The following is a 27,532-nucleotide window of genomic DNA, read 5'->3' on the forward strand; positions in this document are numbered from 1 at the left end:
ACATTAATAATTAGAGTGTTTTTGTTAATAATAAGCAGAGATATGGTGAAAGACTTTTACAGAAAACCCTCCGAACTCGAGCAGTTGGATCGGACTAACAGTTACGTCATAGGTTTGACAGTAGCAAACAATATTGTAACTTGCAGGCGATTACAGAATAAGTGACGGAAAGGTTAACTGTTAATTTTTTTTTTTTTGCTTATATTACAATTTAAAGGTGCCCTCGAATGAAAAATTGAATTTATCTTGGCATAGTTGAATAACAAGAGTTCAGTACCTGGAAATGACATACAGTGAGTCTCAAACTCCATTGTTTCCTCCTTCTTATATAAATCTCATTTGTTTAAAAGACCTCTAAAGAACTGTTACATAACAGTCGGGGTGTACGCCCCCAATATTTGCATATGCCAGCCCATGTTCCCAACAATATGAAAGGCATTAGACAAGGGCAGCCAGTAACATCTGGATCTGCACAGGTGAATCAACAGACTAGGTAAGCAAGCAATAACAACAGCGAAAAATGGCAGATGGAGCAATAATAACGGACATGATCCATGATTACATGATATTTTTAGTGATATTTGTAAATCGTCTTTCTAAATGTTTTGTTAGCGTGTTGCTAATGTACTGTTAAATGCGGTTAACATCGTTTCTTACTGTATTCACGGAGATAAGAGCTGTCGCTATTTTCTTTTTTAAACACCTGCAGTCTGTATAATTCATAAACAACTTCATTCTTTATAAATCTCTCCAACAGTGTGTAATGTTAGCTTTAGCCACGGAACATAGCCTCAAACTCACTCAGAAACTATGTAAACAATATAACAGTTTACAATACTCACATAATCCGACGCATGCATGACGGACACTTTGTAAAGATCCATTTGAGGGTTATATTAGCTGTGTAAACTTTGTTAAGGCACTGTTTAAGGCAAGCGCGAGCTCTGTGGGCGGAGAGCACAGGATTTAAAGGGGCCGCAGCATAAATCGGCGCATTTATAATGATGCCCCAAAATAGGCAGTTAAAAAAACTAATAAAAAAAATCTATGGGGTATTTTGAGCTGAAACTTCACAGACACATTCAGGAGACACCTTAGACTTATATTACATCTTTTAAAAACATAATCTAGGGCACCTTTAATAAGGTGCAAGAAATTAAACGACTCGCAATTAGTAGTAAAATATTTTTATTGGCAATATTATTCAAATACATTCCTCACAGAAACTGTATTAAGTCTAGTTGTAAAATCATAAACAGTATCATAATGACTTTATCTGTTTTGTCCTGAGTAAGCTGTGCGGTTATAAAATAGGAAAACAGTTCTTCACAGTGTACAATTTTAAGGAACAAAACAAATAGTTAACTTACACAGTGATTATGTTTAAAATTTACACCCAATATATTGTGATATTTTTAGATTAACCATAATCACAATAGTTTAAGTAATCAGAGGTTAACATTTTTTTGAATAAAAATTCAATAGTGTTCATGCTGCTCATGACCTCTCTGAGGTATATCAGAATGCATCTTTGAAGAATATTATAAAATATAAAATAATGTACATTTAAAAACATTAGACACATTATTAAAATAATAAATTATCCTGTTTCTGTTATGAACCACAATCCTTCACAGTTAGATTAGCTATTGAACTGAAGGCAGGCTCTCCAGGCAGGAACTCCTTTAGAACAAACAAAAGCAGCTTCTACGGACACACACAAAGAATATGAATGTGAATCTGGATAACTTTTGAATATATTTCAAAATTTTAACTAAATAAGTTGAATAATAATAATCAATTAGAGTTCTCACATAAATCAGTTTCTTGTTCTCTTCTGTGTCCTGAAAAATCTTAAACACAGTTTCCACATCAGTCTTCTTGAGGATTAGAGAGTTTGAATCTAAAACCACAACAACAATAACAAGGATGAAGAAATTATTTAAAATGTGAGGTGGGGGGGGGGGGGGTCATCACAACATTGGAACATATTGTACATACATTTTGAATTTATAAGCTGCAAAGCCTTTTCCTTGGTCTCTTGTTTCTCCTCACTGTCACGTGGCGGCTGGCAGGGCACGTTTCCATCTGGCCATAACTTCTCTCGGAAATTATCAATGTAGGATGCAATCTGATCTTCGGTAGGATGCATCCTTTTTAAAAAGTTGTTTATTTTCCTGCATGGGATGAAAGTTTATGCTTATCACATCGACAACTCAACAACCTTGGTACGCTCTAAAAAATGCTGGGTTAAAAATGACCCAAGGTGGGTTGAAAATGGACAAACCCAGCGATTGGGTTATTTTAACCTAGTGGTTGGGTTAAATGTTTGCCCAACCTGCTGGTTGGTTTTATTTAACTAAACTTTTGTTTAAAAATAACTGTATTCCTTGCTTAAATTTAACCCAAAATATGCTGAAAATTAACATTTATTAATATGTTTAATGAATGAAAATCAAACAATAAACATTAAATTGCTTAATAATAAATGTTCACCTTTTGATTATTGTTGCCTCTAGTAATTATGTGTCTGATTTTTAATTTCCAACCTATTTTAGGTTCATTTTAAGCCAGCCATATAGTAATTTTTAAACAATAGTTGGGTTAAATAAAACTGCCCAGCAGTTAAAAACCCAGTCGCTGGGTTTGTCCATTTTCAACCCATCTTGGGTTGTTTAGAGTGTTTTTTAATAAATGTGATATGAAATAGTACTTACTTTTTTACCAAAGGCTGGACTGGTTTTAGAATGGCATCAACAATATTAATGAAGACCGAGTTACCTGAAAAGGGTAAAGACAAACGTTAATGGGCAAAGAAAATCAGTTTATAGTTTCAGTTCTTGGCCATCATAAAACAAGAAGTTACATCATACCAGTTATTTCCTTCAATAAATCAAATATGGCTTTGGTGGCCTCAACCTGCTCCCAATTGGTCTGGGGTTCCTTTTTCTGAGTCTGATTTGTCATCTCATCCTTGAACTGTCCCGTTTTCTCTTTTATTTTAAACTTTTGCAATCCATTTGACTTTTTGAGAGGTAACTTATCTTTTTTGTTGGTTTTGCCTCCAGACTGGGCACTTCTAAAGCCGTCGGCCGAGTCAGACTGCAAGCCTTCAGTATGGCTCACTACTGATCTTGAGATATCACTGGAGTGTCCTGTGGGAATTACTAATTTTGACCTATTAACAAAGATATCCAAGCTCTCAGCAAGACTCTCCTGCCCATCAGAAACCACATCAGGATCATCAGAGATCTGATCATTGTCTTGTATATCTGGTTCTCTACTTCTGATGGGCTCAGTCTCTTCATGGGGGGTACAAAACTGTACATTTGTAGCTTTTGGCCCTTCCCCCTTTGGCTCCTCATCTGTGTCAATGCAGGCTGGCTGTGCTGTCGGTCCACCGTGATGTGTTGAGGCTCCTGCTTCATCAAGTTTATCATCTCCTCTGCTGTTATGGGACTGGAGGAGAAAAAAAAATTAGTAACATTATTACCAGAGGGTGGCAGTACTCTCAATAATTTACACTGAGCTCTGGTCATTGAAGCTAATTCAAACTAAAGGTATATGTATACTGTAAATCAACAAACCTTAGCTATATTTGGACAAGATATCAAATCTTGGAGTATGAATATTGATCCAAATACATGATAAAATACACTACCGTTCAAAAGTTTGAGGTTGGTAAGGCTTTTTAATGTTTTTGAAAGTATGTGCTTAACAGAGCTGCATTTATTTGATCAAACGTACCGTAAAAACAGTAATGTCATGAAATATAATTACGATTTAAAATAGTATATTTTTCCTGTAAAGTCAAAGCTGAATTTTCAGCATCATTACTTCAGTCTTCAGTGTCACATGATCCTTCAGAAATCATTCTAATATGCTGATTTGATGCTCAAGAAACATTCATTATTATTATCATTATTGTCTTTTAATAATAATAAGTTCAAAAGAACAGCATTTTTTATATTGAATTTTTTTGTTGATTAATTTAATGCATCCTTTCTAAATAAAAGTATTAATTTCATTTTTTTTTTTTTTTAATTTTAAAGCTTACTGAGCCCAAATGTTTGAACAGAAGTATTATTTCTTCATCGGTTTCATCATCAGATTGTCTTTAAGCTATGGACATAAAATCAATTCTTACCTCTTCCTCATCTTGGCTAGGAGTGAGGAATATTGCAAGACCATTCAGAAGACTCCAGACACCTCCCTCATGTTCCTTATCACTCATCAGCCGTGCAAAAGGGCCCAAGAACTGGAATACAGGCTGAGAGTGACCAAGCTGTGCATCAGAAACCAGCTCCTGAAGGGAAATAAGGGGTAAACATTTCTAGGTATTTACCACTGGCATTCAACTGGAAACTCCCAAGACTGTCCAGAAACATTCTAGACAGAGTGTATGACTGCAGTTACCTGTAAAAAGTGCTCAAAGGCTGATCTCACTTCCTCTTCATACGAGTCATCAAGTTCCTTTTTTGTGTTCTCTACTATTGCAGATATAGAGGGTAAGGTGGAAGTATCCTTAAAAAAAAAAAAAAAAAAAAAGCTTTTGAAAATCGAGTAACTATATTAATTAAGAATAATTGATAATAAAAATCAGATATTAATGGCTATACAAAATAATATAGGTTTCAATATAAACATTGCTTTGAAGATTCCTCACCATTTCCTCTCTCACCTGCCAGAGGCTATGAAAATGAAGTATATCTGACTGGGTCTTTTTCACATCCCAGTGGAGATTCTCAGGGTTATTTCTCTCCTCCAAGTGAACCGTAAAACACAGCTCTTCATTTTCCTGCTGAACCTAAGACAGTGTTCTTATCAATATTATGAAATTATTAAACTCAATTTAGATTGCACATCGTTTAGCTTTCTTTTAAATATGCCTCACATTTGTAACACGGACTGCCCATTTCCCCACCCGCCACATCTCATAGGAAAGCTTAAACTCCATCATATCCTCTTCGACAGTTCTTGGGTTAACATCCATTTCACTGTCCTTTTAAAAGAAAGCACAGACAGCATCAGTTGCTTGCACCGAAAACATTGTAAATCAATTCAATATTAACATTTGCAAGTATATTCCATACATAATCAGAGTCCAAGCAGCTTCCGATGGAGCCCTCTCTGCTGCTTAAACCATCATCTTCAATAACAGCAGATCTACGTGCTAATAAATTCCTCTGTAAAAGCTCCTTCTTATGTTTTTTCCTTTGGGCTTTCTTTGACTTGACCTTATCAACAAATTTGGAAAATTGTTCTTTGATTCTACTGCCTACTTAGAAAAAAGAAATCAAATTACACTTTATTATATTATTTATGTACACATACTGCTCTTCAATCAAATTACCGAGATGAAAGAGAAAGATACGTCACCCTTCTTCTTTCCTTTTATGTATTCAGACTGGCCTTCCTCAGCTTCACCTGTCAATCTGTGGAATTTCAATCCACAAGTTTGAAAGCAGAAAGAGGCCCCCAAATGAGATTTATAGGATAAATAATATAAATATTCTTAGACTAAATGTATTAAGATGACTTACTCCTCTGCTTCTTCACTTCCCACAGGGGATGGTGCGACTTCCCTATCTGAGGTTAGGTCTCCTGTTGAGCCTTTAGGAGTTACTCTATCCAACTGCAAAACCACCATCTGATTCAGGTTGTCTGGATTACAGAGGGATGTCACAAGCACATCAAGTGCTAGACATGGACAGCAAGAGTAACAAAGTGATCAGTGTATTAGCATAAAATACACAATACAATTAGCACAAAACAAAAATCACAACTTTCTATTCATCAAAGAATCCTGAAAAATATATATCAGAGTTTTCACAAAAATATTCACCTGTTTTTAACATTAATAATAATAATGAATGTTTCTTGAGCACCAAATCAGCATATCAGAATGATTTCTGAAGGATCATGTGACACTGAAGACTGGAATAATGATACTGAAAATTCAGCTTTGCCATCACCGGAATAAATTACATTTTACACTTATTTTAAACTGTAATAATATTTCACAATATTATTGTTTTACTGTATTTTTGATCAAATAAATGCAGCCTTGGTGAGCAGAAGAAGTCGTCTCTTTCAAATGCATAAAAAATCTAACTGACCCCAATCTTTTCAAGAGTGTTTGTTAAGAAAAGACAGTAAAGGATTACTATTCATATGTCACCATTGCTGAGTATTTTAAAACTGCAGTGAAAAAAGACCCGTGGTTTAAAATCGCTGATGTCTGTGACGTCACAAACTACCTTGTAACCAATCACGTCAATGTGCTGGTGAGCTTTAGTATATCATTAACAGCAAACTAGCAAGGAGTCTCAAGAGAAGACAGGTTATGTCTGTATATTTTTCTGTTGATATGAAAAATCGTGTAGATTTAGCAGCATGGTGAGTGAATGATGTATAATATGTTATGCCTTTCTCAACTGACATTCTGAGTTGTTCAAAGTGTTTGTAAGGATACTGATTGTTAGAAGGCAGCTGTCTGACTTTGAAATGGCGAACAAGAACATAGTTTGTGTAACATTAACAACACATTATTAGCTGTTTGATAACAACTGTCAAGCAAATGGCTAATCATATTAATTACCGTTATGTGTCTAAGGTTGTAAAAAGCGATACCACTGTGCAGCATTTACCTCAGTAAGCTGATTGAGTAGATCTCTGAGCTGGTGTGAATGGAGGCGGGACTAATTTGCATATTCATTAATTTGCATGTACTAAATAAGGCAAGGGTGTAGAGTTGTTCAAGCTAATTTAAGGCATGAAGATTTTTTTTTCACATTAAAAAATTTTTATAATGTGTCATTTTGGACAAAGATGAGTTTTAAGGGATAAAATGATTGACTACAGGGGGACTTTAACTCTATAAAACATTTCATTTTAAAATGATTTTAAATATGATATTGGAGGCAGTTAATGAGAGAAAAAAAAAATTCACTCTTTGTTGTCACAATCACTGAGAAAAAGTGAAGAGATTAGTTTCTTTTCATGCCCTTCAGTGATTTAGGCACAAAAAATGTGGATAAACCAGTGTTTGTAGAAGCAGTGAAGACATGCTGTGACAAGTGAGAAAGTAATAACCTAGACTTAAAAATGCACGACACAAATGTTGATGCCAGATATCTGATTGGAATGTTGTGATCGTTGGAAAGATCATTAGAAAGTATTTAGTTCAAAGGTCAGTAGGACTAACCTTTTGTAGCCACAATCTCAGTTAGGACACACTGGTAGAGTTTTGCTTCCCAGAGGTACTCAGGGAAAAGTTTTCGCACCAGAGCTTCAGAGAAAGTTCTGAGGACTGCCATTTCCTCTGAACGTGAACTGAACACTGGAGAACTGAAAGAGAAACAGGCCAGTTTTCATTTTACTAGCAATATTCCTGGAACTGCATCAGGTGATTCATCATAGGTTAAAAGTCTATCAGATTTAGTAGAAATTCATAGCTAAAACATGAGCTCAAGTATCACAAGACCCAGTTCTGCTTATGGTCTCTAAAAAGGACTAAGCATGAAATAGAAAAGGAAGAACGTTCACGTAAACATAATACAGTAGTGTCACTCACCACAGCAAAATATTATGCAAAATTCTTAGTATATCAGGCTACAAACAAACATGCTCACCCGTCTGACTGTTTTGCATTATGCAGGTGCTGAGTGAAGATTTTAATACAACCAACACTGGTAACAGACAGATCGACGTTCATTGCCTTGCAAATAATTCTCTCCACAACAAAGTTATACTCCTTCTGTAGTGCCCTATAAAGCGGCTGACTGTCGCCAAGTTCTGGGACAGTGTACCATGGCTGAACCAGGTGAGTATAGGCACATTTAAACACTAAAAAAGAAAAAGAAAATGTAATCATGACATGCACAACTGCAGTGATCTCACTCTAATGACATATGACTCTAAAAGAGAGTCTTATTAGGATATTTATTATATTTTCTGATCCTACATTTCTGTTGTGTCATCTTTAGAACAAATAGGTTCAAGAAAAAAAAAAACAAATCTCAGTCATTATTATTTTCAGACATGCTAGTTAGGCATAATGCTTGTGAACAATAAAATTATTATTTACCCCGGATGAGTGACCTCTGTACATTTGGATATTGTGTTGTCTGAGATGGAATTTGTCCGGTTCTGGTGGTGGCATCAATCTCATCAATGACACCAACATTGTGACCTTTCTTTGACTGAAAGAGGAGGATTAAGGTGCAAAGGATTAAACTGATGATGTCTGATATAAGAGTCATGAATACAGAAATGAGGTCAGCAAGAGCTTTGGGTTTTTGCTTTCTGGAAGAGCCATACAGAAATAAGGAACAAAAATTAATCTGGAAGTGAGAATCGGAACAAGTCTCAACCAAAGCATGCAATAATTCTGCTATATAGCCTACTATAGTGATGATCTTTCCATGTTCATCCCACAGTTCTGCCTAAAAGTGCATGTATTTACAATAACATTATAGATATATCTTCTATTGCACTGCTGGAAAAATCAAACATAGGCTAGAAGCTTTGTTTTGGGACAAAGCATGTTACTAGCTGGTCTACAAAGAAGTCTTTATCTGGTGACAATCTTGGACCAGCTGGTCGTTTCATTTAAAGGTAGCCAAGCTGTTTTTTTGAACATGATATCTGGTTAACCTGCTAATGACCACCTTAGAAACACAGTTACCAACTACGTTAGATTTCCCAGCAGGACAGTGTCAACCAATCCATGCACTTGTTCAAAGTATTAATAATAATAATAACAGTTCGGCAGAATTATTCTTAATGTTCTCAAATCACATATGTTACCTGTGGTGCTGTTTCCTCAAGTGCATCATCCGTCTGAGTGCTCGTTTCGCGGTCTTGCTTTTTGAAAGAGAAATTTAAAAAGGATAAAAAACAAATAAAAGTCCATATTTGTCCAAACTCTGAGAAGTACCAAACAAGTACAAATATAATGGCGAGAAAGCATCGCCAAGTGTACATTTTAAAAAGGTCCAAGAAATTCCTTCACATTAATGTTGTGCATTCGTCCTTTTAAACGCTACACTTTATCTCTCCTTTCTGCTTTCATCCAGACAGACGAGTCTGCATAGAGAACCGGAAGGTAAGTGTTTGTGGTTTGATGAACTTGCCATTGTAATGTCACATGTGATTGGTGCACTTGAAGATGTCGTAGTATTTTGCCCTCCCTGGAATGTCTGCTTAATCTTTTCTATAATTTGATCTCTGTATGTAATAACTGTATGGTTACAGTAGACTTTATGGACGAATCTGTGTTTGTAAACCAACCTTTAAGTGAACGAATCGTTCGCTTTCACTTTTCATTTCATTACCCCAGTAAAGCAGGCACCATGCGACATTATATATCAAGCATACAGTGAAACTAAGTAGCCTATATTAACTCAACTGTCTTCACCGCTGGGTGGCGCACGTTGCACACTTCATTGATCCCTATGAGGGGAGTGTGTTTAATGTGTTTGGATGATGTGACAAAAATGTTATATAACATTACTACATTTATTACGTATAATATTAGATTAAATGTATTATTATTATTACAGTTGACACTCTAGCTGTTAAATATAATGATTTTGTATAGTTCGACACTTCATGAACGAATCGTTGACTTCTGCTCGTGGACGAACAGAACATAAACGAGGCATACAAAATGAACGATGAATGTAAGGAAGTTGTTACAGCTCTTAATTTATATAGGCTGTTGTCTATTTCAGTAGTTTGATCATACCAGTTGTTTAAGGTCCAGCTATAACATTTCAGTTTGAATACAGTTCATATAATGTGTCATTTGCAAGGTATATGCCAATAAACATTTTTAGATCATGCACTCCGGACAAATTTCAGGTAAAGTGAATCTGTTAAAGTGGTCCGTCCCTGATTTATCAAAAACGACCCTGTATCTTAGTTAAAAAAACGATTTATTAACACATATTATCAAACAAACATATTCAACAACATATTTAACAAACCCCACAACATAGCCTAGGCTATGTGTAAAATTGATCAGTTCACTCAAAGCATGTGTAAAATTCAAAACAATTGATTATACATGTTGTGTTGACATTAAATTGGATGAAATCTGAATATCAGAATAATCAGGAATCAGAATATTGATGACAACATATTAAAAATGTGACTATAACACATGCAACAACAAGGCTAACAAGAATTTAATAAGAGGAACATTTAAAATGGTAGCCATATTGTAAAAAAAAAAAAAAAAAATTACAAAAATGAAAACTGTCAATGCTTTGAACTTTAAATGCATCTAAATGTTGCTCCTCTCATCCTTTCTTCACTCCACAGATTGAACATAAAGCCTCGCCTTCATTCCTTTCTGCTGTTTCTTTCCATCTCTGACTTGAATTTCCTGAAGGCACATTAATTTCTGTTTTCTAAAAGAGTATAGCCTATTATCTCTCTGGTGTTGTTCGATCATTTTAGACCATAAACATTTTTTTAGAGATTTTAAAAATCGCTACTTCGTCGGAATCGTACAAAACAATATTACTTTTATGGCAGTCACTGTGTGACCACAAAAAATATTGTGGACTTGATTTGAAAAAGCTAAATGGTCATGGTAAAAAATGACCACCATAGGAAATTAATGGGAAATACGAAAAATATAGAATTTTTTTTGTGTACAATCTACAAATCATCCATGATACAAAAAAAGAAAAGTGCACAGCAATGAAGGGGTGACACTCTAAAATATCAAGAGTACAAAATAGACATATTCCTCCAGACACAAATAATATCGCTAAACTCAATGCAGTAAAAACACAGACAAGGGGTCTAAATCATCAAGAGTACAAAACAGACAAACACACACACACACACACACAATACAGTATTATACACACAAATGAACTGGTGTGGCTGTAACCATATGGCAAAATTGAGCCAGAAGACTCAAATAAGAGGTTGAAATAGGGTTGATTAACCTCTAATAAAGCATTACTGTTAATTTTTTGTTACATTTTTGTTGAATTTTGATGTTAACAAAATGTCTTTCTCTGTGTTCAGGTCTGGCTGTAGTAAAAATTCATGCAAAAACTGTCACATCAAACCAATATGCAAATGCAAATCCACAACTTAATAAAAATATGTGTTTATGTCGAAAAACAACTAGAGAATTTATAAGCCTTTTTATAGAGCTTTTTATAAGCTTTTTTATAGGAAACTAGTGGTTAAACCATGGCATTACAGATGTTTCTTTTTTTTTTTTACTCCCACCAGTTCGCACTAATCTGCCTTCAAAAATTGGATTTTAAAGGCCTTGCCCCTATCTTAATATGAAATACTGCTTTTTAATTGAAAAGTAATTTTAAAAAATATATTATTTTTTAAAAAATTTATATAAAATTGCATAAATATGAATTAGCACCATGAAATTCTCTCAAAATAAAAAAAATAAAAAATATTAAACAAAAATACATTACATTGATTTCACTGAAAATAAAAATACATTTCAGGTTTTTTTTTTTAACCCTAAACAACACAAGTTTTACCCAAAAATGAACAATGCCAGAGGTTTTAACATGTCAGCTACAAAAAAAAAAAAAAAAAAAAAAAAAACAGTGAATTGCAATTTATTTAATGAATTTGAGTATAAATACTGAAGCTTAAAGGTTGCCTACTTTACCTGAATCCCACTAACACATTCAGACATTAGGCCAAAGTGGGCCAGCAATTTTAAACACCTTACAAGAAAACTAACACATTTTTAAACATTTTATTTGCATTGTATTTGTAGAAACAAACAAAACGAGAACTAATATTTGTTAACATTTAGTAAGGAACCTTATAAGTCGGAAATGAAAATCTTATGTCAAGGGGTTTTTCTACCATTCACCCAGAGGGATTCCTCCTTAGAGGTGTGGCCATACCCACCGGCAGTGTCACTTTAATCAAAGACCATTATTTATTATGCTCTGAGTGTAAACCCATTGAGCACAGTACAGTCAAGCTTAAACGGTCCATTTTACCTCCATTCACCCTACCATGCCGACATTTCTGCCATTTCTGCTATATATATACATATATATATATATATATTCCAAATTCATCACACAACTCTGCCACCTACTGGTAATCTTTTAGCCTGCAAAAGGGTCTACTGAACGAATCAAAAGCCTCGTCACTACTAGCTAGTTAAGTACCACCACTTTCCTTTTTAGCAGTATCAGCAATCCAGTTAGCACTGCAGAAGAGAAATGAATTCTTGGACAGGTTCATTCAGGCAGCTGGCATATGATTAAACCTCTATAGTCACATGGTGGAGTAGAGCCTGCTGCCACTGCCAGCCAGAGATTAAACCCGTAAAAATAGAACCATACGACCGAATCTGTACAAGTCATGTGACCTGCGTGTAGAGCCTGCTGCCAGCCAGCGCGAGTTTGAACCGCCTTCCCAGGAATTACGTCACGTCCAACAAGAGTGAACATGCACTCTTGTGTAATCGGCTCATCCTGTTAACGCATATAACGCGATCGATTATGGAAATTGTCATGTTCCACTAAACTTAACATTTCTCACATAACAGTGCCAGGACAGGCGGTAAATTCATTTTTTTTTTTTTTAAATCCTTGATACTTGCATAGATAATGAAAATTAAATGATTTCCAAAAGATTAGTTCCTATGTATAGTTGTGATAGTGTAGAATGTGAAGTAATCAAAAGGGCTTCCTTTAAGTATATGAAAATGAACAGTCCTAAACACACAGTTTAATCTTGATTATCGAACAGCCAAGAGAAAGCGTTCAAAAACTTGTTGCACGCAATCACTAGGCCAAGAGTGTATTATCACCACCATCCACTATTTATCCCTGCTGAACATCCTGTAATACCACACTCAACTCTCCATGCTTCAAGTGAAGGTGATACAAGGTCGGATTAGTGTGCTAATTTATGACTAGCTTGTTGTCCGCTAAGAGGTCACCAAGGTTAAGCGTAAGAGCGTACATGAGCCACCTTTTCCAAGAGGATCACACCGGAGAGCCATTAGCCTCACAGCTGGTTCATTCTTGTTTGTAAAACATTAGGTCAACTGCAACATCAAGACCTTCTGACCCTATTAAGCTTCAGTAATTTCCCCCTTTCAACTAGTTTCATGTGATTCTGGCTTTAAAGTTAACTTGATTTGCAGATATTTTTGAATAACCAAAACTTCAAAAATCACCTCAAATGTAAAGATGCAGATAAACAGCCCATTCAAAGTTATACATTTTGACATTTAAATTCCATAATACAGCAACATGTAGGCATCAAATAAATCATGAGTTTTGAAGGAATGAATTATGAGTGACTCAAATGTCCCCTCAGCTGTCCTTGGCTCAGGCTCAAGCACAACTCTGGAGGGTCAACAGGGTATGAGGTTGCATCTTAAGAAATAAGATACTGCCTGACATCCAGGAACATGTCTAAAAGGCATGTGTGAAGTCTAGCCTTTGAATAAACACTTGGACACTTCTGTGTGACAACTTTGTGGTAGTGTTTAAAGGTGCTGCAAGATATTTATTTTAATACCATTACGACACTGAAAGCCTTGAGAAGTCACACTGATCTGACAAGTCAAGGGTCTGCAGAAAGGCCTGTGAATCACTGCTAGTTCAGTTTGCTGACATATTTTTAAAGGGTGGGGACAGTGTTAGATTGAATTTAGGGCGAAAACAGTCCAAATGGCTGAATCATTTACAACACCTGTAACGCAAAAGAAAAATGGAGGGAAAAAAAAAAAAAAAAAAAAAGACAAGTTATGGTTTAGGTTCATTCTGTGGGTCTTTATTGATGCAATGTCTAAAAACACACCGGCTGGAAAACGGGTAGATTTTAGTACCCGGCATTCTTTCTTTCTGGGAATGACAGTATGGCGAGGGGAACAAAAGGAGAAAAATAAGATGAACGGGGCAAAAGAAAACCGCAGAAACAATTTCCCCCAGTACAACTAGTACTGACATACTAGTTGGTCCCTATAAATAAGGCGGAATTTGAGAGTCCTTCCAAATGTACAAGATATGTTACAGTTAAACATCTCACATTGAATGGTGGACAGGAAACATTTAAATGACCTTCTTCAGCTCATCATACAAGACCAGCACAAAAGCACCACCCATGCCTCTGAGAACATTGGACCAGGCTCCCTTGAAGAAAGCCTTGCCACCCTCATCACGCGCAATCTTCTTCCAGCAGTCAATTGTGCCACTGTACATGATGTCAGCTGCAACAGAAAAAAAAAAAATTAATCTACTGCTTGAACTTGTCAACATACACTTGAAAGGCCTTAAAAGTAAAGCAGCAACTGACCTCCTTTGCGTCCAGACTGCATCATCATACGACGACGGACTGTGTCGAAGGGGTAGGATGTAAGACCAGCAACAGCAGTCACAGTCTGAGCGATCATCCAGCTGACAACAATGTGGGTGTTTTTGGGATCTGGCAGCATACCTGAAGACAAAAGAGAAGATGTAACGAATGCAGCAAAAGCACACATTGAAGATGATACCATAAACGCAATGTGGACTCACCCTTGGCTGTGTCGTAGATACCGAAGTAGGCGGCTCTGTAAATGATGATACCCTGCACAGATACGTTGAAGCCCTGGTACAATCCTTTGAGACCATCAGACCTGAAGATCTTTACCAAGCAGTTACCCAGGCCAGAGAACTCTCTCCCTGCTCCAGCCTTGCCGACATCAGCAGCCAGACGGGTTCTTGCGAAGTCGAGGGGGTACACAAAGCAGAGGGATGTGGCACCGGCAGCACCACCTGAGGCCAGGTTGCCAGCGAAGTACCTCCAGAACTGGGTGCGCTTGTCCACGCCATCAAGGAAGACCTTCTTGTACTTGTCCTTGAAAGCAAAGTTGAGGGCCTGGGTGGGGAAGTATCTGATGACGTTGGCCAAGTTTCCTCTCCAGAACGACAGGAAGCCCTGCTCCTTGGGAATACGCACCACACAGTCCATAATGCCCTTGTACTGCTTATCCACTGTAATCTGTTTGCTAGCATGTTGCACCTGTAAACACAGAAGTCAATGGATGCACACAATGAAAGACATTTCACTGAAACACAGTGATTTAATGAAGTTAAGCCTCTGAGATTACAAATGTCCCAAACTGAAGCAACTAAAAAAAAAAAAGGAATTGAGCGGAAAATGGTTTAAAATAGCGATGGCTTAACAGAAAACTGAAGAGGAAACACACGTGATTATGCGAAACTAAAGACGCCGACAACGCGCAAAATACGGGATATCTTCCGGTAAGTTGGTTTCTGTAAAAATGGACTGGAATTGATCAAAACACACTTAAATGTGTGTAAAAATGTACGAGCAAGAAATATTTAAGATTAAATCAATATATGCGTGTATGATACGCCCATAGAACAACGTGTCCTCTTCAACAATAGCGGAGTTAGCTTACAAGCTAGCAATAAAGGCCTAGCTATTCACAGGCCTCCCCTTCTCGCGACCTTGGCAAGACGAGCGAGGATGCTGGTTTACCGTGTTTCACGGAAGTGTTTTAAAAGAAAAGTACTTTTCTTCAAAACCTTAGTAAAGCAAAAAGCTCATTAAGCTCTGTTAAAGTCTAGTCGTTTGAATGCTAATTGGCTGTCGATTGAGGCATTTCTCAGGTCGTTCTCTCGAGGAGGGCTGCTAAAGGTTACAAGCACTTAAGGCCTAGCCGATCCTATAACGAAATATTTGACGACCAGATCAGTTTTAAGTAGCTTAAAATGTACTAAAAAACATCAGTTATTCACTCAAAGAGAGATTAAGGTTCTCCAAGACGTTTACTATTATGATAGGCTAATCTCCATTCAATATTCAATTACGTTAAAATCTTAAACGTTTTATTTTAACCATCAACTCTTCGAGGATTAACGTTACACCGTGCTGGTTGTATTCACATTTTCGCCCATTATAAAATGTCGTTTTTAAAAAAAAAAAAAGTAGGATTATATAATAGTAGACAATATTACAACGTATATATATACCTGAAGCAGTAGCTTGACTCTCTCGATGGGGGCCACGGCGGTTTTAGAGATGGCAGCGGCAATACCACCGGCCAAGAAGTCCTTGGCGAAAGAGATGGCGGTCTCGTTCATTGTTGGGTGTTCTTGGAGAGGTGTCGCTTGAAGAGGTAACGTATATCCCGCTCTGCCGCAGGACTAGCGTGGAATGCCGGCTGATTCGAAATGGCCGATTGAAAAGTTGAAGCGACGTTTTTAAAAGGTTCGTCTCGCGAGAGAAAAACGTACCCGCCGCTTCTCAGATTTGATTGGACTGTAGACCAAACGTCACAGATTCCACAAGGCGGGACCATCACGTGATGACGAAGATGAATGGCTCGTAGTTAGTAAGGTAACCTTAAGCCTTCTCAAGGTGGACAGTGTAAATGACAACAGGAAGTTTTTAAAACAGAGAAAAATGTGTTTCCTAGTAGCCAACAATTCATGACTAATAATATGTAAAAAAGCACACTCTTTTTTGCCCTGTTTTTGATACACACTGACAGTACAGTATATAACAAGATCAGGATTGTCCAGTTTTTCCTTTCAGCTGTCAAGCCAAGAAGCAGTTCTCCAAGGTGACATAGCATGCATGTTTGCTACTAGCTATATCGCTGCCTGCCTTCAGTTAATGATCTCCAAGGGCATGTGTGTGAGAGGAAAAAGGCCAACATGTCAGTGCAAAGTCCTTCACATGACTTTTGACTGTGGCGAAGCGAGTGATCCATTTGGGAACATGTGACCACACAAGGCAATACAAAATCAATACTATCTGAATCACTGGCATTTCTACTAATGCAATTCACTTTTGTTTGTATAATATAAAAATCAACAGATAATGAAATAAGGACTAAGATGTTTATTGCTTATACTTCATAATTTTTTACAGTGCTTTAAGATTTTATCTTAACATGTGCAACATTTAAAAATATCCAAAATTTCATGCCACATATACACTTTTATTAAACAGATCCTGTCCTTATTACAGCTGAATCAGAGTCGTTAATTACTGGGTTACTGAATGTCCAGATCATTAGAATGCAGATTCAAAATCGTCATATATAATCAAAGTAAGCCAATGCCAAAACTGCACCACAATATGACCTTAAAAGCATGTGGTTCATAAATAAGAGACAACCTTTAAAAAGGCCAAAGAGCTCAAATCCAGTAAAAGACTAATACTTTGTTTGACAAAGGCATTGCTGTATACTGTTGAAATGATGTTCAACATATTTTCCTGAGAAGTGATTAGACAGCTCTTAAAAACACCATTTCAGTGGAGAGTAAAGCTAAAAGCAATACATGTCAATGATGAAATGAAAGGGCACCTTTAATAATACCTCAAAGACACCCTACTTTCCTTTAAGGGCCTGTCTGATATGTTTGAGGTACTGTAGAATGTAAGAAATGGACTGTGCTTCATGTACGTATGTGCAGAATCCTTAAAATACCATATCGGAAGTTAAATACAATAAGACGTAATATAATTCGCAAAGTACCAGTTTGAATAATACACTGTGCATTTCTGCAGTACATACACTTAATATCAATGCACTGTTCTCGCAGAGTATTGTTTATTCCTGATAACTTCTAGAATAGTTACCAGCGGTTTCCTATGGATGAACTCTGTGCTTTGTGCAATTTTCTGTTTCTCAGGTAGCGCTTAAACTCCTGCAGTTCATATGGGCCCAGGCTTTGGTCCACGCCTGGTGTAAGTTTGTAGCTTAGTGGAGAAATGATATAGCCATTCCGGTAAAGGCAGACTTGCTTACACATCTCAAAGCAACTGAAGAGCAGACCAAAATACGGGACAATCTGTAATGAACAAAATAAAACATAATATCATTAAAAAGGAAGTGGAAATCCATTCCAAAAACATCCACTGAAAACATATTAGCATACTATTTCATGCAGAGTCTGCTAAAGAGACTCATGTTACAATTTGTTGTATTAATTTCATTGAGAGCAAGGAGCAATATGTTTGCGTAATACAACCCCTTCAGTGTTTATTTTAAATTTGTATGACCATTTACACAGAAATCATACAGTGCTTGGGTTATTTTTATCCATCTCACCACGTAAGCACATAAAACAGACGTCACCTTCACTGTGTTTGCTGTAAGGCCACTCCAAAGAGCCATGACACCCTTGTTCTTGATGACCTGTCTGAAGCAGTCTATCATTCCATTAAAATGGACATCAACTCCTCCACAATGGGGCAAAAGAAGACTCTGGGCCTAAAATAATGATTGGAGAAATAATCCTGATCATTATGAAATACTTGGATATGAGAATACTGACATTATTGTTTAAAGAAAAAAATATATTGTCTAGTGTAGATGATCAAATAAGATTTTTTATTTTTTTCATTTTTAATTCAATTTATGTATATTTGTGTTGAACAGATTGCCCTACTATAACACATTTTCCTACATTTACCTACCCCTAAACCCTCTTGATGTGTTTTCTGTACTGTGTTGATTGTGTCAATAGATACTTTTTTTAAGCACCAAACTGTCTCAGAATATTTAGCAGCTTCAGTCATTTATTTGTGACAATGCAATTTAACTTGCAAAAGAGAAAAAAGCAGAACTTTTCATTTCTAGTTTGGCTGTTTGTAGAGCAAAACAAAACATATAGGAACCAGATCAGATGTACCACTATGTGTGTTGTGTGTGTGTGAAAGGTCAGCTAACTTTAGACAATTTATCTTTGGCATAGGCAGACACTGGACACTATGTACATTCTCAGCTGCCGCAAGGCCTTGTGTCCTTCATAATGGTGTCCAGCATTGTTCTGTGTGACCTGTTGCACAGACTATTTCAAGTTATATATACAGTAGTCAACATTTGAAGTGGATCAAAAAAGTTGTCCTAAGAATTAAGTTGTCCTAAGAAGAAGGTTTTGATCCACTTCAAATGTTGACTACTGTATATATAAACATTTATATTAAAAAAAAATATATATATTTACTTAATATATATAAACCTAAAAATAAGTTTAATTCTTAAAATAATCAACTTTTTACAACTTTAGGTATACACAGTCTGTGACACTGGTAACATTGTGCCCCCTTGTGGCGAGACATAGACACCCATCACCTGCATTCCATTCTCACCTGCATCTTCTTTTTAACAGTTTCAAAGGGGAAGGAGAGAGTCTGTGCAACTCCTGCCGCAAGACAGCCATTGATGAAGTTCTGCAAAGACGTGAAGCGAACATGCCGCTCCTGCCACAGCTTATCCAAATTGACATACACCGCATAGCAGCCAATAGAGAAGGGAACAGCGCCTATTCCACAGTAATCCAAACATAAACTTTTTAAGCAGAATTGTAATACTATTATTCATTAGAAGGTTATGAGCTTGTTTTTTTTTTGTTGTTCTTTTATCAGATTTAGCGTAATTTAATGATTTTGAGGTTTTAAACAGGATCTGAACTAATACATACCTAACACTGTGAGGGAAAACCCCCTGTAGAGAGCTTGAAGTCCTTCATTTCTGTAGATGCTGGAGAGAGAATGCAGCAACCCTCTGTAAGTTGGTTCTTGGCAATTCTGAGCAATAAGTCTGGTTTCAACCACCTCCAATGGATATGTTGCTAGAGCAGCAGATATGCCTGCCAGCCCACCGGCTACTATGGCTCTCCATTGTGAGATATCACCCAGTTCATCAATGTGAAGGTGGACGATACTGCCAAAAACAGAATAGTAAGCATTTTTGATAAGAGTACTAGTCATATCTACCAGACACATCTAACTGATATATTCTCATGATCTTAAAGACCTACTGATCTAAAGGCTAATGCTTTTAGTTAAATGCTTGAACTTAATACAGTTCAAGAAAAGTACATAAACATACAGCACAATGTACCTTGTTAATTTGTAGCAATGTTCTGCTTATATTTTACAAGTGTTTTAATGATATTTTGAATTACTCATTGGCCCGGTTTCACAGACAGGGCTTAGCCTAAACCAGGAATAGGGCTTAGTTCGAAAAACATAAACATAAACAAAAAAAATAGCACTGACATATTTTAATATGTCAGTATAAGTTGCTTTCAGTTAAAACAGCTCAAACATGCATTTTAGTCTAGGACTAGCTTAAGCCTTGTCTGAAACCAGGGGATTGTGCTTTAAAGTTGAAGAAAATGTACGCAATCTTAACAGATAAAAGGTACTGCTAATTTTCTGCCAGTACATTTTGTGGTACAGTGCTTTTTTATAAAGTTTATGAATTACTAAAAGGTTTATCTGAATTTTACAAATATAATTATAATAGTTGAGTATATATGTATATACACACACACACACACACACACACAGTACTATGAAAAAGCCTTAAGCACGTTAGTATATTAGTATTTTCACAACAACAAAAAAAGATTTTGTTTTAAGCCAGTTATTTATATCTTTTGCTGTAGAGTGTCAGTAGGAAATATTAGTTTACATTTCCAAACATTCCTTTTGCAATTAATTATAATAATCCAGTGAAATTTTTGTATGCACAAGGAGTTTGACAATAGTTTGTATGATCTGATAAAGTCCATTTGGGACTAAATGAAGAAAAAGAAAAGAAAAAAAAAAAATGAAACAGACTAAATCCAGATGAACTGCGGCAAAGTCTCCAAGATGCTTGAATAAACCGACCTGCAAAGCTACAGTACTGAGTTTTACAGAGTTGTGTAACAATGCTATAAAGTGAGGATGCTTTCAAAAATAATGATTTTATCAATTAACTTCTATTAACTAAATCAAATATTTAGTGTGAGCACCCTTTAAAACAGATGTCTTAGGTACACTTGCACAGTTTTTCAGATAGCTTTGCAGGTCAGTTTCTTCAAGAATCTTGGAGACGTTGCTGCAGTTCATCTGGATTTAGTCTGTCTCAGTTTTTTCTGTTTCTTCATGTTGTCCCAGATGGACTTGATGATGATCAGATCATACAGCTGTTGTCAGACTCCTTGTGCATGCAAAAGTCTAATTGGATTATTACAATTAACAGTAAAAGAAATGTTTGGAAATGTAAACTGACATTTCCTACTGAAACAACAGCAAAATATATAAATAACTGGCTTAAAAGCCTTTTTTGTGTGATAATATTACCGTGCATAATACTTTTATACAGTACTCTACATATGCATACATACATAGAGAGAGGGGCTAGTGTTCATTATTACATAATTATTATATAGATAATGTTAACAGCAGTACTAAACATACTAGAAAATTATATTCTTTACTAAAAAAATGTATTATTAACTAGCATAAACTTGCATTCGAGATGCACACACGGAACAATGTGTTCAAAACAGGTCGGAATACACCCTCCACTCTTTTTCCTGGAATACTGGAACACTATGTACGGGTCTTTCCGGCGTCTGGTTAACCCATGCAGCATGAACACGTGACATTAAGTACTTTCGTTTATGGACAGGCACAGACTGAGCTGAACGCTGATAAGCGTTGCCAAGTGCATAGTTTATTATATCCATGGAAACACTACAGCTGAAATTGACACTGCACTCGTTTTATGAATGCATTTCGCAGAATTAAAGCCACACCCGCTGTATCCCTCTGGCAGGATGACACCACATCAACGCGCTGGTTTTCTGAGCTACGTGATTGGTCAGGACATGAAGGCGTGATGTGTGACATCACGATGAACTAACGTAAACCCCCGCTACAGAAGTAAGCTAAGCTAATGAAAAAAGGTTAAATAATTTCTTTAAACGATCTGTCGTAAATGTATCTCCTTAAGTACATTTAAACGAGCCCTATCTTGTTAGAATATAATTAATTTATAATTCAATTCTTTCCACTCTTCTACTTTCAAACGCTATCAAGCTAACACGTCAACTTCCGGTTCTCTTTGTTTACCATCACAGCTGATCGAAACGTCTATCATATCTTAAGAAACGTACATCGGTCGTAAATGCTAATTATCAAGTATTCATTATTAACAATTAAAGCATTAAAATGTCTAATACTTACTTTTTGTAAGTTGCTAGATGTATGGCACTGTAGGGGAACAACCGCAGACAGGAAACCATATTACCCTTCCAAAATGCTCGAAGTCCCTCATTCTGACAAATCAAAACAAAGCTGTGCAGAAATCCTCGTTTACAGTGAAATGTTCCTATTTGACTCAAAATCTTTACAACTTCCAGAGGTGACGTTACAGTTTTGCTAAAAATCCCGGCAAAGCCGACGCACAGTAAACTTTGAGAACTTGTCAGTCGGTCGTCCTTTTTGACTATGGCCATACTTCATAAGAAAAGCGATTTTCTTCTCCAGCCGTTGAAGGAAAAATAACAAACGTGTAAAAATGAGCACTAACTGTGTTTGTTTATCATACAGCCATCCAGCTGCAGCTCAACTTGTGGTTCAGCGGACAGTCACATTGGTGGATATTTTGGGGAAGGCGGGGTGTAGTTTGTGTGCAAACGCAAGTTTGGTTGCATGCTAAATCAATCCTAGCTGTCAAAAAGCTATAGATGGAAAGAAATGACACAAACAATGTCGTATGTCCCAGACAGCCATAAACACAGTTAATGTGCTTTCCTTTTTCATTTTAGGCTTATGCAAATCTGATGGAAAAAAAGGATGGATGGACCATTAGAGCAGATAGAAAGGCCATTATTTAAAACGAAGACAGCTAAATATATTAAATAAAAATGGCCGAGTTTATCGGGGTGACTCTAGTTGTGAATATATTTTTTTATATTTTAAACCACAGATGCAGAAAATCCCACAATAATTATGTAGACTATGAAATTTGCATAGTGTTTGGAGGCTGTTTACGTGGATAAAATATGGAAATCCTGTACATTTTGAACTGAAACTCCATAATGTTTTGTTTTTCTCAAAAGACCTCTCACACACGATGAATCTCTATTATGTGGTTATTATCTGAATAATATAAAAATTGTATAAATATAGCTAAATTAATGTTTATTATGAACAATATTTTGCAGGATAAATCTGGATTTGTGATTGGTGTAGTGTGGCAGTAGAAAAGTACCAGTAAGTGACCAGCAGATGGCAGTCTTGGCCCAAAATCATGGATTGAAGCTATGTTGAATTGAAGTTGAATAATTACTCTAAACAAAATAACGTTTGTAGCTATGTACATAAAATATACAGTTTAAATAATTATATTAAATAAAATATAATACAGATGAAAGTCTTAACAATAGTCCACAGTAGTAGTTTTTGGTTCAGTGTTTTTAAATTCTTCCTACAATTATCACATTATACTTATAACATGTATTTTGAATTGGGTAAAATGCGGTTTCTTTTATATTTTAGGCATATTTAATACATTCTAAAATAGAAATATACAGCTCAAACTTTCTATAGAATCATATGCATCATTCTTCATATAGAACGCAGTCACTGCTATATACTAGCATACATACAGAAAGTACACAAACATTTGGGGTCAGTAAGATTTTTTTATTATTATTTTTAAAGAAATTAATACTTTTATTAACAAGGTGCATTAAAAAAATCACAGTTTCTACAAAAATATAAAGTAGCACAACTGTTTTTAACATTGATAATAAGAAATGTTTCTTGAGCACCAAATCAATGATTTCTGAAGGATCATGTGACACTGAAGACTAGAGTAATGATGCTGAAAATTCTGCTTTACCATCACAGTAATAATAATAATTTATTTATATATATATATATATATATATATATATATATATATATATATATAAATTACTATATATATATAGTAATATCTTAAAGTATTACTGTTTTTTTTCTATTTTTGAAATAAATAAATGCAGCTTTTATGAACATTTTAAAAACATTAAAAAATGTATGCTACAGCCCCCTTTTTGAACGATAATGTAACTATTTCAATATACAAATATACATACAATTTAATTTAATGTGAATTTTCCTTGTATACAAAAGTTAATTTTCATAAATATATTGCTTTTTAATAAGTTAAATAGATTCTTTCCATTAATAAATAGACAAAAAAAAAAAAAAAATCAGTCAAACAAGATCCATAGTCAGACAGCCAGCAGATGGCAGTCTTTACACACAACCACAGTTAGTTTAAGAATACATTTACAAAAGGAAAAAAAAAATAAATAAATTGTGAACCTCTGTTACAATGAAATGATGCATGTGAAGTATTAATATTAGTAAAGGAATGCATATAAGGAAGATATATTTATTCAGATTATTTAAGTTGTACTCCAATGCATTAATAACATTGAAATATTATTAGCTGAGCAATTCACAATATATAAAAGATAAAAGTAGAAGTATTGTTTTACTACACAAGCACTGAAGGTGAATGTATCTACTGCCAATTGCAACAGTATCAGTTAAGTGGGGAACCCATCTTGTTCACAAATCTTATGGCTTTTTATCACTTTGAAGTCAGGTTTTATCTTCAAAGCAGACACTAGTTTTGTGGGTATATAAATCTTAATGCACCAAACTGTTGAGTTACGTAAACAACTTCTCCATGCCAGTCATACCCTTCACGACAACAAACACGATAAAGGATGCCACATTGTAGCATCTTGGCCTATGTATGAAAATGAGCACGAGTCCCCCTAATTTCCCAGCAGGGTCTTGTAGTTCCTTTCCTGTTAGGGCTAGTGTTTGTTTTCAGCCTGTATCCCCCTGCGATGTGCGCCTCCCTCCCCTGCTGAGTCGACAACCTCAGCTGCCTGTGAAGAGCCCACCTCCTGTCTGTAGAAGGGCCACTTGGCTTTTTCACAAAGGCTACTGGAATAACAGTGCCCCGAGAAGGAAATGACAGTCTGTTCAAAAGACCACAGCATTGTGCGGGGGGCTGGTGCAGTATGGAAGATGTTTTATCATTGCATATTGGTTCGATATCAATTCAGTTTCACAAAGCACCACTCAAGTTAACCGAGGTTTATGTTGTACTTCTATGCCATATTTGGTGAACTGTAAACATCCTTCTCAGGGAGTTACTATATTTACACTTTCAATATTTACAGTCATGTTGACTGTCATTGTGATCTGGCCGCACTGAGAATGAGTGAATTTTCAGCCCTCAGAAGCAGTAAAAGTCCCGGCACTTCCTTTGTACGTGACAAGAAGGACCCCTTTGATCTTTCAGTCATATGTATGCGGCTCCAATGACGAGATAATGGAGTGATACTTATGAAAGATCTGGTGTGAAGTGTGCGCATGTGCTGGATCTTATCAATTAGTGGACGAGCCACTTGACAAGACGGACACATTGTGTGCTACCGAGAGAAAGTATCTTCTCGGGCCTCTTTAATGTGTCTCTCAATCATGTTCTCACCTTTGTTTATTCACTTTTACCCATTCTAGCCCGCCTCCTCTGTGATCTGCATCTACTATAGTGGATAGGGCACTGACTTCCTCTTGAATTCACACAGTGGCCTTCCTGACTCCCACACTGGCTGTGTGTCCTGAACTTATTAAGCCGGGAACTTTCAGAGCTCCTTTGTCTTGCTCTTCTCTATACTTAAGGGGGCTGCGAGCGGAGGGGAAAGCTATTGTCATTCACTGTATGCCATGCGCAAGTCTGCCCTTGATCCCTGGCTTTGAAATGGACTGCTGGAGGAAGAGAGAGAGAGTGAGAGGCTCACTTTCTCACCCTCTTTAATCTATATTATATATGATATATGACAAATGAATGTTCTTGGCAATATTTAAATAATGTAAAGCCATTTTAAACTATTTAGGGTTCTCCACAATCCTTTTTGTAACTCCTCGCCCCACATGATCTAATCTGTTGTGAATGTAATGCATCAAAAGAGGGCGCTCTTTGTCAGTCAGTGCTGGAATGGAAACAGGCCCCCTCTAGCAAACTGGTGCCAAGCCAGAGACAAGAGCAATAAAGTTCTCACCTCATTATCAAGAACACAGCCACATCACAGCCTGCTGCCAGGTGGGGCGGGAGGAGGGGGGAAAGATAGAGGGATTGTGGAGATAATCTGGAAGAAAAGGGCTGATCTGACACCCTTCAATTGGGAAGACTGCAGAAAGTAGAACTCAAACTCCACAGAAAGGGAATATTCTTTAATGAAATGTATGGACTGTATGGATTGTGCCATAAGTTTTGTAATGTTTAAGTATAATAAACACTATATAATATATATTATAATCATATGTCATACAGTCTAACTGCATCGGATTGATATAGGAAACTGCATGGGGTTCATTAGTTGAAAATTTTAAACGAATAACTAATTCAAAAGAAAACATAATATATAAATAAATATTAAAATATTATATTTGTTTACCTGCAACCAACATCAGAGAACCAAGAACAGGCAAAATGACTGATTTGTTAAATATTAACTTTAAAAGTCAGAACAAATATTTCATGTCAAAAGGGTTTGGCTGACAAAAACGTTTGGGAATCCCTGATATAGGCTATTTAGGTCATGAAGAATAATTACTATAAGCACTGAGAAGCTTTCAGGAGAGCCATTTAGTCTTGCAAAGTACTAGATAGACCTGGGCTCCTAGCAGCTGGTGTTCTCCTATCTTCACATGTACAACCAATAAATCAATATCAAATCTAGCAGGAAGCCAGATGGCCTCCCTCCAGACCTTCGACATAGTGGGTCACAGACCTCTTAAAGCCAGCATGGCTACTGTAAGCCAGACCAATAGAGAAGAGCCTTTGAAGGCATAGACATTCAACAAGGAGGCTATGAATGACTAAAGGGGACAAATAAGCTGTTACGACTCGGGTCAGATCAGTGTTTGTGTTTCTCTGAACATCAAAGGTCCGAGACTGTTTGATATGCAGCCCCCACACCTTGATCCAGAGCCGGGACAGGTAATGGGGTGGAGTAGTCCATTGAGTAACAAGGAGGGGGGGCTTGTAGAGTCCTCCTCTTAGGTCTTGCTGTAGGGCACTCGACTCAGACAAAGAATCTTTTAGGGCCTCCGACTCCCTACGGAGCAGTCGGCCCCATGAAACTATGAGCATCTTCTGCTCTCACCAGGACCTGGTTATATGGGCCTATCTGTGGTCCTAATGGGAATTATGCATGCAGTGCCTGGTACTGATTCAGATAAATCATAAATCAACCACTTTTTTAAATCATTTTTTCATTTTTGATCACATGGTAATAGTATGGTACTTTGTAATACTCAATATTTTGGTACAACATGGTACTTCCAAGACCACAATGTAACAAAAAGTTACATACTTTTTGTTACTTTTTTTGTCTAAATCTGAACATACACTACTGTTCAAAAGTTTAGTGTCAGTAAGATATTTTTATATTATTTTATATTATTATTTTACTATATAATAATGCTTTTATTCAGCAATGATGCAATGAATTGATCAAGTGACAGTAAAGACAAACATTAATGACAGTAAAATTTTGCTAAATATTTCTATTTCAAATAAATGCTGTTCTTTTAAACTTGTTATTTGAAAAAAATGTTTCCACAAAAAAAACAGAAAAACAGAGCAGCACAAAAAAATTTTCAACATTGATAATAATAA

At 36.2% G+C, this 27,532-nt stretch overlaps 3 protein-coding genes and 1 long non-coding RNA gene across 7 annotated transcripts; 1 reads left to right on the forward strand and 3 right to left on the reverse strand.

Annotated features, from left to right (window-relative positions):
- Positions 1 to 36: 36 nt before the first annotated feature.
- Positions 37 to 9,080, reverse strand: si:rp71-46j2.7 (uncharacterized). Of its 3 annotated transcripts, XM_067387108.1 has the most exons (16): positions 8,812 to 9,080; positions 8,090 to 8,204; positions 7,635 to 7,848; positions 7,208 to 7,350; positions 5,544 to 5,700; positions 5,380 to 5,435; positions 5,094 to 5,278; positions 4,895 to 5,002; positions 4,667 to 4,807; positions 4,417 to 4,524; positions 4,148 to 4,306; positions 2,874 to 3,459; positions 2,718 to 2,781; positions 2,002 to 2,177; positions 1,815 to 1,903; positions 37 to 1,707 (listed from the first exon to the last, which is right to left on the reverse strand). In XM_067387108.1, exons 1-16 carry the CDS (start codon positions 8,986 to 8,988, stop codon positions 1,615 to 1,617), a joined length of 2,571 nt encoding a protein of 856 aa, XP_067243209.1. In that variant the 5' UTR covers positions 8,989 to 9,080; the 3' UTR covers positions 37 to 1,614. The 3 variants fall into 3 exon arrangements, with proteins under 3 accessions (XP_067243209.1, XP_067243200.1, XP_067243191.1); XM_067387099.1 differs by having other exon boundaries at positions 37 to 1,903; positions 4,682 to 4,807; XM_067387090.1 differs by having other exon boundaries at positions 37 to 1,903.
- Positions 3,317 to 6,893, forward strand: LOC137020996 (uncharacterized). Its single transcript, XR_010895267.1, has 3 exons — positions 3,317 to 3,560; positions 4,168 to 4,337; positions 5,569 to 6,893. It is a non-coding gene; the product is annotated as an uncharacterized lncRNA (long non-coding RNA).
- A 4,704-nt stretch (positions 9,081 to 13,784) lies between the features above and the next one.
- Positions 13,785 to 16,224, reverse strand: slc25a5 (solute carrier family 25 member 5). The gene is made up of 4 exons (XM_067387196.1): positions 16,014 to 16,224; positions 14,550 to 15,036; positions 14,329 to 14,469; positions 13,785 to 14,242 (listed from the first exon to the last, which is right to left on the reverse strand). Exons 1-4 carry the CDS (start codon positions 16,122 to 16,124, stop codon positions 14,085 to 14,087), a joined length of 897 nt encoding a protein of 298 aa, XP_067243297.1. The 5' UTR covers positions 16,125 to 16,224; the 3' UTR covers positions 13,785 to 14,084.
- A 648-nt stretch (positions 16,225 to 16,872) lies between these two features.
- On the reverse strand, positions 16,873 to 22,450 carry slc25a43 (solute carrier family 25 member 43). 2 transcript variants are annotated; one of them, XM_067387175.1, is made up of 5 exons: positions 22,021 to 22,450; positions 19,479 to 19,720; positions 19,147 to 19,319; positions 18,104 to 18,265; positions 16,873 to 17,843 (listed from the first exon to the last, which is right to left on the reverse strand). In XM_067387175.1, exons 1-5 carry the CDS (start codon positions 22,290 to 22,292, stop codon positions 17,628 to 17,630), a joined length of 1,065 nt encoding a protein of 354 aa, XP_067243276.1. In that variant the 5' UTR covers positions 22,293 to 22,450; the 3' UTR covers positions 16,873 to 17,627. The 2 variants fall into 2 exon arrangements, with proteins under 2 accessions (XP_067243276.1, XP_067243284.1); XM_067387183.1 differs by having other exon boundaries at positions 18,131 to 18,265; positions 22,021 to 22,448.
- Positions 22,451 to 27,532: the final 5,082 nt, after the last annotated feature.

This window comes from Chanodichthys erythropterus, chromosome 1 (assembly GCF_024489055.1).
Source record: "Chanodichthys erythropterus isolate Z2021 chromosome 1, ASM2448905v1, whole genome shotgun sequence".
Lineage (NCBI taxonomy): Eukaryota > Metazoa > Chordata > Actinopteri > Cypriniformes > Xenocyprididae > Chanodichthys > Chanodichthys erythropterus.